Source organism: Geotrypetes seraphini, chromosome 3 (assembly GCF_902459505.1).
Source record: "Geotrypetes seraphini chromosome 3, aGeoSer1.1, whole genome shotgun sequence".
Taxonomy (NCBI): Eukaryota; Metazoa; Chordata; class Amphibia; order Gymnophiona; family Dermophiidae; genus Geotrypetes; species Geotrypetes seraphini.
The window spans coordinates 371,950,898-371,964,031 of record NC_047086.1 but is presented as its reverse complement, the minus strand read 5'-3'; the positions used below and the strand labels follow the sequence as shown (position 1 = coordinate 371,964,031).

At 48.6% G+C, this 13,134-nt stretch overlaps 1 protein-coding gene across 4 annotated transcripts in view; it reads right to left on the bottom strand.

Annotated features, from left to right (window-relative positions):
* The window catches only part of ABCC10 (ATP binding cassette subfamily C member 10), a 109,886-nt gene that overhangs the window by 2,791 nt on the left and 93,961 nt on the right, over positions 1-13,134 (bottom strand). For all 4 annotated transcript variants that reach the window (XR_004538743.1, XM_033936883.1, XM_033936885.1 and 1 more), the window contains one exon: positions 12,666-12,778. Coding sequence is in view for 3 of the 4 variants with exons in the window: in XM_033936883.1 (XP_033792774.1) it covers positions 12,666-12,778 (113 nt within the window). In the remaining variant the exon portion in view is untranslated. The remainder of the gene's footprint in view (positions 1-12,665; positions 12,779-13,134) is intronic.

The following is a 13,134-nucleotide window of genomic DNA, read 5'->3' as shown; positions in this document are numbered from 1 at the left end:
ACAGTCAAGGGTATGAAGCGCCGCCTCACCAGGATGAGAATGGGGCTTCGGAAAAAACACCGGAAGGACAATAGACTGATTGAGGTGGAAATCAGACACAACCTTAGGTAAAAATTTGGGATGGGTGCGAAGAACCACCTTATCATGATGAAAGACCGTGAAAGGAGGATCCGCAACCAAAGACTGTAACTCACTGATTCGGCGAGCAGATGTGAGTGCAATCAAAAAGACTACTTTCCAAGTAAGAAACTTAAGATGCGACTTGTCGATGGGTTCAAAGGGAGGCTTCATAAGCTGAGCCAAGACCACATTAAGATCCCACACCACCGGAGGAGGTTTCAGAGGAGGATGGATATTCACTAGCCCCTTCATGAAACGTGTCACCAGAGGATGAAGAGAGAGAGAACGACCCTCAAGATGCCGATGGAATGCTGCAATGGCACTGAGATGCACCCGAATGGAAGTCGTTTTCAGGCCAGACTCAGACAAATGCAAAAGATATTCCAGAATCGAAGCCACAGGCACCGAATCTGGTCGCAGACTATTCAAAGAACACCAGGATGTAAACCTGGTCCATTTCTGAGTATAGCAAAGCCGAGTCGAGACCTTACGCGAGGCCTCCAAAACGTCCCTCACGGCCCGAGAGACCGGAAACGAAGTCAGAGGGAGAGAAACCAAGCAGTCAGATGTAAAGACTGAAGATTGGGATGCAACAGCGAACCCCGACTCTGAGACAGCAGAGAGGGAAACACCGGTAGAAGCAGAGGTTCCCTGGTACTGAGTTGAAGAAGTAGGGAGAACCAGGGCTGCCTTGGCCACCGAGGTGCAATGAGGATCATGGAGGCTCCGGTCGATCTGAGATGAACCAGCGTTCTCAAAATCAGAGGGAACGGCGGAAACGCATAAAGGAACCTCCCCTCCCATTCGAGGAGGAAGGCATCCGCTTCGAGACGATCCGGAGTGTAGATCCGAGAGCAATAGAGAGGTAACTTGCGATTCTCCGGAGAGGCAAACAGGTCCACTTGGGGAGTTCCCCAGCGGTCGAAAACCTCGCGAAGTACTCGGGAGTTCAGAGACCATTCGTGCGGCTGGAGAAGACGACTGAGTCTGTCTGCCAGCTGGTTCTGCTCTCCCTGAATGTAGACCGCCCGTAGGAATATATTCTGGGAAATTGCCCAGTCCCAAAGACGGAGAGCCTCTCGGCATAGAGGCCAAGAGCCCGTACCCCCCTGTTTGTTGACATAGTACATCGCTACCTGATTGTCCGTCCGCACGAGTACTACCTGGTCGTGCAGCAGGTGGACAAAAGCTCGCGCAGCCAAAAAAATGGCGCGAAGCTCCAGCACATTGATGTGGCACCGACGGTCCTGGACCGACCACAGACCCTGCATCCTCAGACCGTCCAGGTGCGCTCCCCACGCGTACTCGGAAGAGTCCGTCGTCAAGACCTTGGTGTGAGGAGGAACGCGAAACAGCAAACCCCCTGACAAAGTGGAAGAGTCGGTCCACCAACGGAGCGATCGACGTAAACAAGGAGTTACTGATATCCGGGAAGACACCGGATCGCGATCCTGGCGCCACTGCGACGCCAGAGTCCATTGCGCGATTCTCAGGTGCAAGCGAGCGAACGGCGTGACGTGAACCGTCGACGCCATGTGACCCAGCAAAACCATCATGTGCTGGGCCGACACCTGCGATTGCCCTCGACAATGGCGACTCCACCGAAGCAGAGTCTCCCGCCGGGGCGGGGGGAGAAAAGCGCGAAGGCGAACCGTGTCCAGCACGGCTCCAATGAACTGGAGAGACTGCGCCGGACGCAATTGGGACTTTGGGAAGTTCACCTCGAACCCCAGGTCCTGTAAAAGACTGATAGTCTGTCGGGTCGCTAAGATAACCCCCTCCCTGGACGGGGCTTTGATCAGCCAATCGTCCAGATAGGGAAAGACCTGTAAACCCCGCGAGCGCAGGGCCGCCGCCACCACCACCATACACTTGGTGAATACCCGAGGGGAGGATGCCAGCCCGAAGGGAAGAACCCGATACTGCAGGTGCAAATCCCCGACCTGAAAACGCAAGAACCTGCGGTAAGCGGGATGCACCGGAACATGGGTGTAAGCTTCCTTCAAGTCCAGGGAGCACATCCAATCCCCCTCCTCCAAAAGAGGGTAGAGAACCGGAAGCGATAACATACGGAACTTCTCCCGGACCAGGAACTTGTTGAGCTTCCGGAGGTCCAAAATGGGGCGCAAGTCCCCGGTCTTTTTTGGGACCAAAAAGTAACGGGAGTAAAACCCCAGGCCCATCTGATCTCGAGGTACTACCTCGACCGCTCTGAGACTCAACAAGGCCCTGGCTTCCTCCAGGAGAAGGGCCAGCTGGTTCCGATTGGGAGGGCAAGCCCCGGGGGGCAAGTCCGGAGGCGGACAGGAGAAGTTTAGTGAATAGCCGTCTGAGATTATCCGGAGCACCCATGCGTCCGACGTGATCGCCGACCATGCCCCGGCAAAGGCCGTCAGCCGACCCCCGATGGGGAGGGGGTGGCTCGATATTGCGGTGAGGGCCCGCCCCCAACCGCCTATCCCGTCAAAAGGACGGCGCGGCCTTGGCGGCCCCCTGCGCGGCAGGTTTAGAGGGGCCGCCTCTACTCTGCTGGGGCTGTCTTCGAGGGGGCGGTCTGGAGAAGGCCGGTGTGGACTTCTGAGGGTATCTCCTCGGAGGCTGCCTGAAGGGACGCTGGGCAGGCGCTTTAGGCTTCGGCTTCACCAGGGAGGCCAGGGAGCGTTCCTGTTTGGAAAGTCGCTCCGTCGCCGCATCCAAAGTGTCATCAAACAATTCCACGCCAACGCAAGGCAAATTAGCCAGGCGTTCCTGCAAATTGGACTCCATTTCGAGGGTACGAAGCCACGCCAGCCGGCGCATGGCCACTGCACAGGCGGACACCCTCGAGGCGAGTTCAAATGCATCATAAACCGCGTGGAATAAATATAGGCGCAGCTGGGTCAGGTTGGAACTAAAGGTGGCGAACCGGTCCCTATGCGACTCAGGCATCACCTCACGAAAGGAGGGGAGGTCCTTCACCATCGTACGGAGGAAGGAAGAGTACGAGAAGGCATAGTTCAGGACCCTGGTAGCCATCAGAGAGTTCGCATAGAGACGGCGCCCAAATTTGTCAAGGGTCCGGCCCTCCCTACTAGGCGGGACCGTCGCCGAGACCCGGGAAGGCTGAGATTTCTTGACTGCCGATTCCACCAGGAGCGAAGTATGGGAAAGTTGGCCCTTCTCAAACCCCTTGATGGGAAGGGTGCGATACTTAGACTCCATTTTGGCGGGGACCACAGCGACCGTCAAAGGAGCCTCAAGATTCCTCAGAAAGGTCTGACAGAGGACCTTGTTAATTGGAAGGCGCGGCGACTCCCTGGGGGGGGCAGGAAGATCCTGCTCCTCCAAAAACTCCTTGGTGTAAGTGGACCCTTCAGACAAGTCAACACCCAAAGCCGCAGCCATATCCTGCACAAACCTCGTAAAGGATGAGGGTTTAGCAGGAGGAGAGGGAGACCGAGACTTCCCGGCAGAGCCGAAGGGAGAGGCCTGGTTGGAGTACCTGGGCTCCCTACCCGACCCCGACCCCAACGAGGCACAGTCCTGCGACCTCGACGGAGTCGGAGACCGGGTGCGCCTGGAGGAACCCCTCGGGGATCCCCCCGGGGTCCGAGGCACCGAGGCCCGCCCCTTCGGCCCGGGCGAGGAAGCCCAAGAGCTCTCCCTGGCCGGAGACCGGAACAAAATGGGGTTATCGACACGCAAATCCCGAACTTGCAAGGCACCGCCCCCGGCCGGTGACGAGCGACCACGCCGCCGAGGCGAGGTCCGAGACCGCTTAGCCTTCCTCGGCCTGCGCCTCGCTCGAGACCTGCCCGAGGGAGATGAACCCCTCGAGGACCCCGAGGACGAAGACGAAAGTCTTCGTACTCGGCGCCCCTTGTCCTTCGGGCGCACACTACGCTCCGGCGGATCTCGGGAAGCCGGGTCCGAGGGAACCACCGAGGTCGAGGCCGTGGGCGCCTCGGGAGCCGAGGCCCCGGTACCCGAGACCGAGGTCGCCAACTGCGGGGCCACCGGGGCCGAAGCCTCCGAAGCCGAAGCAGCCGAGGCCGAAGCCTGGTGCAGCTGGTCAATGGCCCCGGTGAGCTCCGAGGCGATTAACGCCCGGAGCAATTCCTGGAACACGGGGATTGACATCCCCTGCGGCAAGACCTGCCGCTGCTCCTCAGAGGGCGACCTCGGTCTCGAGTATTCCCTCGGGGCAGCGGACGCTGGCAATTTGGGCTTCACTGAGGCGGGCCCACCCGCCGACGAGCCCGAGGATGGCTTCTTGGATGGAGCTGAGGAGGGAAGCGGAGACTTACCCGAGGCCTTGGAAGAGGGCAGCTGCTTCGAAGGCACCGAGGCCCGAGGCGAAGCCGACGGTCCCGAAGCTGAGGCCGAGGCCGATGTCGAGGCCGAGGTCAAGGCCGGGGCCGAAGCCGAGGCCGAACTCGAGGCCTTCCCCGGCGGGGACTCCACAGAGAAAAGTTCCGCCATGCGGGCCTTGCGGCGTTTAAGTGCCCGCTTCTGAAAGGTGGCACACTTATCGCAGGATGCCGTCGGGTGTTGGGGCCCCAAACACCGCAAACAGCACCTGTGCGGGTCAGTAATCGAAAGGAGTCTTTCACAGCGCCCGCACTTTTTAAAGCCCGTTACGGGCCGGGACATGGGCCCACAAGAGAGCCGGGAACAAGCGAGGTTCCTCGGCCACGGCTACCGGGAGCCCCCGGTAGTAACGGATACGAAAGATTTTAGACTTTTTTTTTTTTTTTTTTTTTTTTGAAAAAGAAAGAAACAAAGTAAGAAAGAGACGAAAAAACGCAGCGACCGTGCGAAAAACCCTACACAGCCGCGGCGACAGAAGGCACAATTAGCACAAATTCTCCACAGGGCTTCTGGCTCCGCGGATGAAAAAGAACTGAGGACCACGAGGTGGGGATGCGCCCTCTAGTGGCAGGAAGGCTAGCACATGCGTGGTGCAGTGTGCAAACTTGAAACTTCTAGCAAGTTTGCTTGAAAAGCTGTCCGCGCTGGGGCTCCGTAGATGACGTCACCCACATGTGAGAATATCATGCCTGCTTGTCCTGGGATAATTCCCAGTTCCCTCAGCTCATAACCTTGTGGTCATTTTCAACTCTTCTTTCTTCTACTACACATGAACAGGTCAATAGTCAAAGCTGGCAGTGAGCATGTGCTTTTTAAACACCAAATGCGACATTAAAAAAAAATAATAAAAAATACTCGCAGTTGGTAGTTATCAGTATAGTGCCAATGAAAATCCTTTGAATATTGGCACAGTTGGGTTTTTTTTCTCTTAACATGAAGTCATCCCTTTCATTCTGAATACTGTACCAAAACCCTCATCCACAGTCTCATAACCCCCTATTTGGATTACTGCAACCTGCCCCTCACAGATTTCCCTTCAATTTGTTCGTAATTCTGCTACCTAACTTATCTTCCGCCAGTGTTCCTACAGTCACATAACCCCTCCCCTCAAGTCATTTCACGTGCTTTTTGTCCATTTCTACTCAGAGTTTGACTGACTTACAAGTGCTTTCATTCTGCAGATTCTCATTACTTCTCCGGGTCTCCCTACACGCCTCTCCAGAAACTCCTGTCTGTGCTCTTCACCATGTTGCAATATATGCCTGGAATAGACTCTCTTTCTGGCCTTATTCAAATCCATCTTTTAAACCTGAGCCGCTGGTTCTTCTGATCACAACACTGTTGGTTTTAACCATTTAATTAACAAAGTTCATAAAGTCTGTCTGTCTTGACTAGATCAAGATCTGTATATTTGTATAGAGCTTCACAAGTACAGGGTGGGCCAAAAGTAGGTATACAGAATCGATTCATTATTTCTTTTTATTTTACAGGTATTGAATAGGTATACATAACACAGTACTGAACAATAATCAAGTAAAAGCAGAACAATGTAACTGATGCAAAAACTTCACATGAATGGTATTTATGACATCTGTATAATCATATAATCACAGCTTTGAACCAATTAAAAACTTAACCATTTATAATTGTGGAAAATCTATTAATTAAAATATATTTGTGAAGTGCTCAGACCAAGAAACCCATATGATAGTGATGTCACTACAATGAGGTTTACTAGGGGACCATCATCGCCTTCACAAGTCCCCTGCCCTCCCTATATACTAAAACCTAAAACCTGACTAGTAGGTCTAACCAACTTATGATACTTATCTCTCTTAGGGAGCAATTAAAGATGTTGACTCTCACTGGTGACTTGTTAAAATTAAAGTGCAAGTGCTTCAATAAAATCCTGAAAGATTTTTCTTTTCTGTATAGATTCCCGTCCCCCCGACCCGGATTTCGTCTCTTCGTCAGGGAGGGACACTAAGAAAAAATCAAACAGATAGTATATGTCAGCTTAGCTTAACTAATTAAATAATGGTGACTTTGAAACCTAAACACTAATCAATTCCTAAAAAGCCCTATGTTCAAGTTCTTATAAACTTCTTAAATTCTATTATTACCTCGTAAAGGCTCGCTGAGTTCAGGAACAATCAAAGTGGACGGGCCGTCTGAACCTCTCTACTAAATACGCGCTATTTATATTAACTAACCGGAACTAGTAATTAATTACTAGTAATGTCGGGTTAATTACTAGTTCCGGTTAGTTAATATAAATAGCGCGTATTTGGTAGAGAGGTTCAGACGGCCCGTCCACTTTGATTGTTCCTGAACTCAGCGAGCCTTTACGAGGTAATAATAGAATTTAAGAAGTTTATAAGAACTTGAACATAGGGCTTTTTAGGAATTGATTAGTGTTTAGATTTCAAAGTCACCATTATTTAATTAGTTAAGCTAAGCTGACATATACTATCTATTTGATTTTTTCTTAGTGTCCCTCCCTGACGAAGAGACGAAATCCGGGTCGGGGGGACGGGAATCTATACAGAAAAGAAAAATCTTTCAGGATTTTATTGAAGCACTTGCACTTTAATTTTAACAAGTCACCAGTGAGAGTCAACATCTTTAATTGCTCCCTAAGAGAGATAAGTATCATAAGTTGGTTAGACCTACTAGTCAGGTTTTAGGTTTTAGTATATAGGGAGGGCAGGGGACTTGTGAAGGCGATGATGGTCCCCTAGTAAACCTCATTGTAGTGACATCACTATCATATGGGTTTCTTGGTCTGAGCACTTCACAAATATATTTTAATTAATAGATTTTCCACAATTATAAATGGTTAAGTTTTTAATTGGTTCAAAGCTGTGATTATATGATTATATAGCAATTATCGTCACAGAGTAAAAAAATGTATCTCTCTAATTTGTAGTTAATTTATGACATCTGTAAAATAAAAAAAAAAAATAAATATTGTATACCTACTTTTGGCCCACCCTGTATAGTAGCAATATAGAAATATTTTAGTAGTAATAGAGTTCTAATCCTGGCTGAAAGCAACCAACCATTCACTGCTCAGCTGGCTGCAAACTCCTTTTACAGCACTACAATCATTAGGTCCATTCCAGTTTTACTGGGATGAAAGGTAGTAATGTACTGAAATCAGAGAGCTTCCTAGAATTCTGGGGCACTGCTGCCCTCTGCTGCCCAGGTGGGGAACTGAAATTTATTCTATATCATATACCAGGGGTAGGGAACTCCGGTCCTCGAGAGCCGTATTCCAGTCGGGTTTTCAGGATTTCCCCAATGAATATGCATTGAAAGCAGTGCATGCAGATAGATCTCATGCATATTCATTGGGGAAATCCTGAAACCCGACTGGAATACGGCTCTCGAGGACCGGAGTTCCCTACCCCATATACAAACATTCTGAAGCTCTATAGCAGTGGTTCCCAACCCTGTCCTGGAGGACCACCAGACCAGTTAGGTTTTTAGGATAGCCCTAATGAATATGCATGGAGCAGATTTGCATGCCTGGCATCTCCTTTATATGCAGATCTCTCTCATGCATATTCATTAGAGCTATCCTGAAAACCTGACTGGCCTGGTGCTCCTCCAGGTCAGGGTTGGGAACCACTGCTCTAGAGGACACACATGAAGAAGGTAAATATTTCTATACTCTATATTTTGATGGGACACTATAGGATTAAAAAAAGTGCTGAGGAGAAATCCTCTGTCTTGCAGGAGTCCATGGCACTGTGGATAGGAGCAGAGTTTGGTTACAAATGTACATGTATACATTCCCAATATTTTCATACAGCCATAAGTAGGCACTTTAGTGAAGACAAGCTTATTTGCATTCCTTGATTGTCACTTCTGCTCCTTCAACCCCCTCCATACTGATCTGTAGTCCTTTGTCCTCCTCTCTGCCCTCAAGCTTGGTTGGCAGGATTGTGGCACTTTTCCATGTGTTACCAGCCCATACTATTATTTCACTCATTCTTCTATCCTCTACTACTATTACTAATTACTTCTATAGCTCTACCAGATGTACGCAGCACTGTACAGAATCACAAAGAAAACAGTCCCTGCTCAAAGGAGCTTACAATCTAATCAGAGAAGACAGACAAATAGGATGCCCCAATACAGTTAAGGGAAATGGTTTAATCTGCTGGCTGGGTTGGTGGGGAGTAGGGAGTAGGGTTATGGATTGAAGGCTATATCAAAAAGGTGGGTTTTCAGTCTGCTTTTAAACAAGGGAAGGGAAGGGGCTTGGCTTAGCATCCTGGGTGACTGCCCCTTTTGCTCCTCCCTAGTTAGTCTTGCTCTGTCTACCTGTGCGGTAGACAGAGCAAGAGAGAAGGGCTGCTTTCTCATCTGAGATCCTAAGTGTCGGTTCACCGAGGACAGCCTATAGCAGTAGACTCATGATCTTTAGCTGTACACAAGACTAGATTATCAGCACCATATTGTCTGGGGCTGGAAGCTATAAACACAGGTCTACTCAGATACACACCAGAATGCTCCTGAAGGTTTCAGAGCTCTATCCCCTGTACTATGGGGGCTGTTATGTAGGTATAGAAGCAGAATATCCTATCATGCATTTGGGCATGCCCCAGTGGGCACTGGCTTGGGCAGCACTATCAGAGGCAGATGGAGAAGTTGCAGTAGAAGAGGCAAGAGAGAGAATATGGCACACCGGGCCTCAGAGTAGATGTAAATACTGAAAGCACTGCCATGTCCCCATCCCTTTCTTCTACTCAAGTCTTCTGTAGACAAGCATGATTTGATGGCACCAAGCCTCATCAATCTGCTTGACTTCTTTGAAGGTGTGAATAAACATGTGGATAAAGATGAACCAATTGATGTAGTGTATCTAGATTTTCAGAAATCTTTTGACAAAGTTCATTATGAGAGGCTCCTGAGAAAATTAGTCATGAGATAGGAGGCAATGTTCAGTTGTGAATTAAGAATTGGTTATCGGACAGAAAGGGTAGGGTTAAATGGCCATTTTTCACAAGGAGGAGGGAGAATAGTGAAGTGCCACAGGGATCTGTATTGGGACCGGTGCTATTTAACATATTTATAAAAAGATCTGGAAATTAGGTTAACGAGTGAGGCGATTACACTAAACTGTTAAAAGTTGTAAAAACGCATGCAGACTGTGAAAAATTGCAGGAAGACCTTAAAAAATTGGAAGACCGGGCATCCAAATTGCAGATGAAATTTAATGTGGACAAATACAAAGTGATGCACAATGGGAAGAATAACCCAACTCATAGTTACCAGATGCTAGGGTCCACTTTGCAGGTCAGTGCCCACGAAAAAGGTTTTAGTGCCACTGTAGACAATACGCTGAAAACTTCTGCCCAATGTGTGGCGGTGGCCAAAAAAGCAAATAAGATGCTAGGAATTAATAGAAAAGGGATTGTAAATAAGACTAAGAATGTTATAATGCCTCTGTATCGCTCCATGGTGGAACCTCACCTTGGGTATTGAATAGTCACTGTATCTAAAAAAAGATTAGCGGAATTAGAAAAGGTTCAAAGAGCAACTAAGATGGTAAAGGGGATGGAACCTCTCTCATATGAGGAAAGGCTTAAGAGGTTAGGGCTCTTCAACTTGAAAAAGAGACAGCTGAGGGGAGATATGATTGAAGTCTACAAAATACTGAGTGGTGTCCAATGGGTACTCCATCAAAAATTACAAAGACTAGGAGACACTCGAAGTTACAGGGAAATATTTTTGTCACTCGGAACAGTTAATCTCTGGAACCCATTGCCCGAGTTGTGGGATAATAGCTGGGGGAAGCCACTGCTTGCCCTGAGGTCGGTAGCATAGAATGTTGCTACTATTTGGGTTTCTGCCAGGTACTTGTGATCTGGATTGGCCATTGTGGAAACAGGATGCTGGGCTAGAGGGACCATTTGTCTGACCCAATATGACTATTCTTGTGTTCTTAAAAGGAAGTCAAGTTAAAGGAGAGAGCAGGATTGTGGCAGGACCTTTAGCCTGTGCATCTGCTCTGAGGCCATGTATTAGGAACAAACTGGAGTACTATTTATTTATATTTATATCCCGAACTCCCCAAAGAGCTCAAAATAGGTTACAGTTTATATTCATAGTGTTGCAATATAGGGTATACACACAGTGTGTCGCAATATATCTTCATATAGGTGAAGGATTGAGAGAGTGACTAGGAAAAAAAGGTAAGTTTTTATAGGCTTTCTAAAGTTATGAAGTTAGAACGCTAACTTCAGAAGAAGGAAGTTCCTGGATGAAAGACAGGGGGCTAGGGGGAGAAGAGAAAGGAGAAGATGGTTAGGAAAGAGGAAAGGAAAGTAAGAAATATGAAAATAAGAGATCTGCATGGGAATGGGGATTTTGAGAATCCCGTGAAACCCCTGGGAATTGCCACAGGATTCCTGCAAGAATGGAAGAAGGTACCATGGGACTCCTACGGGAGTGTAGTCAAAAACTCTGGAGACTCCAGAATGAAACTTGGAATGCACCGAGAGACAGCTGGACCACCAGACTGTGGCTTGGAACTCTCATTGGTTGAATAATGAGTACCAACCAAAAAACCACGGGAGACTGTTGAGGTTGGGAGGAAACAGAGGGCTGCAAGCTGAAGCACCTCAACCTCTTTAGTCTTTCCCATATGCGTTTTGAAAATAGAGAGGCCGTGTCATGTCAACCTTTGTCCCAAATTGTGCTTTTTGTTTTGTTATTTATAGTTTTTGCACTGACAGATCTTTCTATTTTGGTTACTTGCTACTGAGGTGATACCAGAATTTAAATACTTTTTATGGTGAAATGTTAAGTTTCTTCAATCTCTGCAATTCTGTCGGTAGGTAAACTGTGCTATCTTATTGCACCATTCTGTATTAGTATGTCTTATTCAACCACAAAACAGGAAAATATTTCTTGATATAGACTGAAGGATTTCAATGTGGAGTGGAGGAGTGTCCTAGTAGTTAGAACTGCTGCCTCGGTACCAGGGGCAGCTCAAGGCAATCTGCTGCCTGAGGCAAGGGATGAGCATTTTCTTTCCACCTCCCCTCCCTTCTCCTTTCCTCTCTCTCTCTCTGTCACTCCCCCTCCCCCATCAGCAGTGCAATTTTCACAACTCGTGGCTTTTGCTGGCTTTGGGCCTTTCTCTCTGCCAGGTCCTGCCTTCATGGAAACAGGAAGTAGGTGGGATCCAGCAGAGAGGAAAGCTCAAAACTGGCAGATCAGCAAATTGTGTGCATTGCCACAAGAAGATCACAATGCTGACCCTCGGAGCACCCCCTTATGGGCTGTACCTGGGGCAGGCTGCTCCTCCCCCACTGCCCACCCCTTGGTATGCCACTGCCCCCGAGTCTAACATCAGGCACTATTGAGGTAGCGACATCTTGCTGCTGGCCAAGCTAACGGCTGGCCAGCTCTCTCTGCCGCTCCTTTGGTGTCTAATATTTTCACCCTCTCCCCCCCCCCGTGTCTACCTTTAGATTTGTTGGTGGTGGCAGTGATTCACTGACCCTGCTGCTTCTCTGCATTGCAGCCTGCCTTCTCTGACAATTTCCTGTTTCCACTGGGGTGGGCTGCAGTGGAGAGAAGCACTGGAATCGGTGGCAGGGCCGCTCTGTGAATCAATGCTGCCACTGCAAAATCTAAAGGTAGACATGGGGGAAGGGAGGGAAATGCCAATCAGGAGGGGGGGGAGGGAGGGTGAAAGGATTAGATGTCAGGAATGGGAATGGCAGAGAGATCCAACCAACAGGTAGGTTGGCCAGAAGCAAGATGCCCTCCCTCAATAATGACACCTGAGGCCACTGCCTCAGTTGGCTTCATTATAGGGCCACCCCTGCTCAGCACCTGAGGTTGTGGGTTCAATCCCCATGTCACTACTGTGACCCTGGAATAAGTCACTTAACCCTCTGTTGCCCCAGGTACTGTGTAGGTAGACTGTGAGCCCGCCAGGATAGATAGGGAAAAATACTTAAAAACTATATTGATAGTCTTACGAAGGGCAATATATAAGTACCTAAATAAACAAACATATCCCATGGCCTGGTATGATTATTATTCCCCAGGCCTATATTTTTCTGCAGTCTACCTGTGTAAGTACAAGGAACCCAGCAATAGTAGCACCATCAGGAACACACAAGAGCATGTCAACATATCTACAAATACAATGAAGTCTAGACACTGACCTGTGAGCAATTGTGAGTACTGTCTTATCAGCAAAGCGCTCACGAATAGTCTGCTGTAGAAGCTGGTCTGTCTTCTGGTCCACACTGGCCGTGGCTTCATCAATGCACAGAATCTGCAGGAGAAAGTAGCATAAAACATGAGAGCTCAGAAAGACAGTTCAAGGGGACCAGTACTTTTACGCCTTAAGGACCTTTAGGTATAGGAGCAGAAAGGATATCCTTTCAAAAATATAGGAGTGGCAAGACTGATGGAGGGGGGAATTTCCTGCACTATACATGCATCTTGCAAAACCACATCCTATTCAAAATGACCCTCTGTGGGGACACTTTTCAGACAATCTGAGCACGCATGGAGCTTGTAACTAATTTTGCAATGGAGCTACATAGGGAAGCTTAAAACTGTCTGCAAAATCCAGACTCAGAGTCAAAGATAGCGTAGCTGGTTTTAAGAAAGGTTTGGACAATTTCC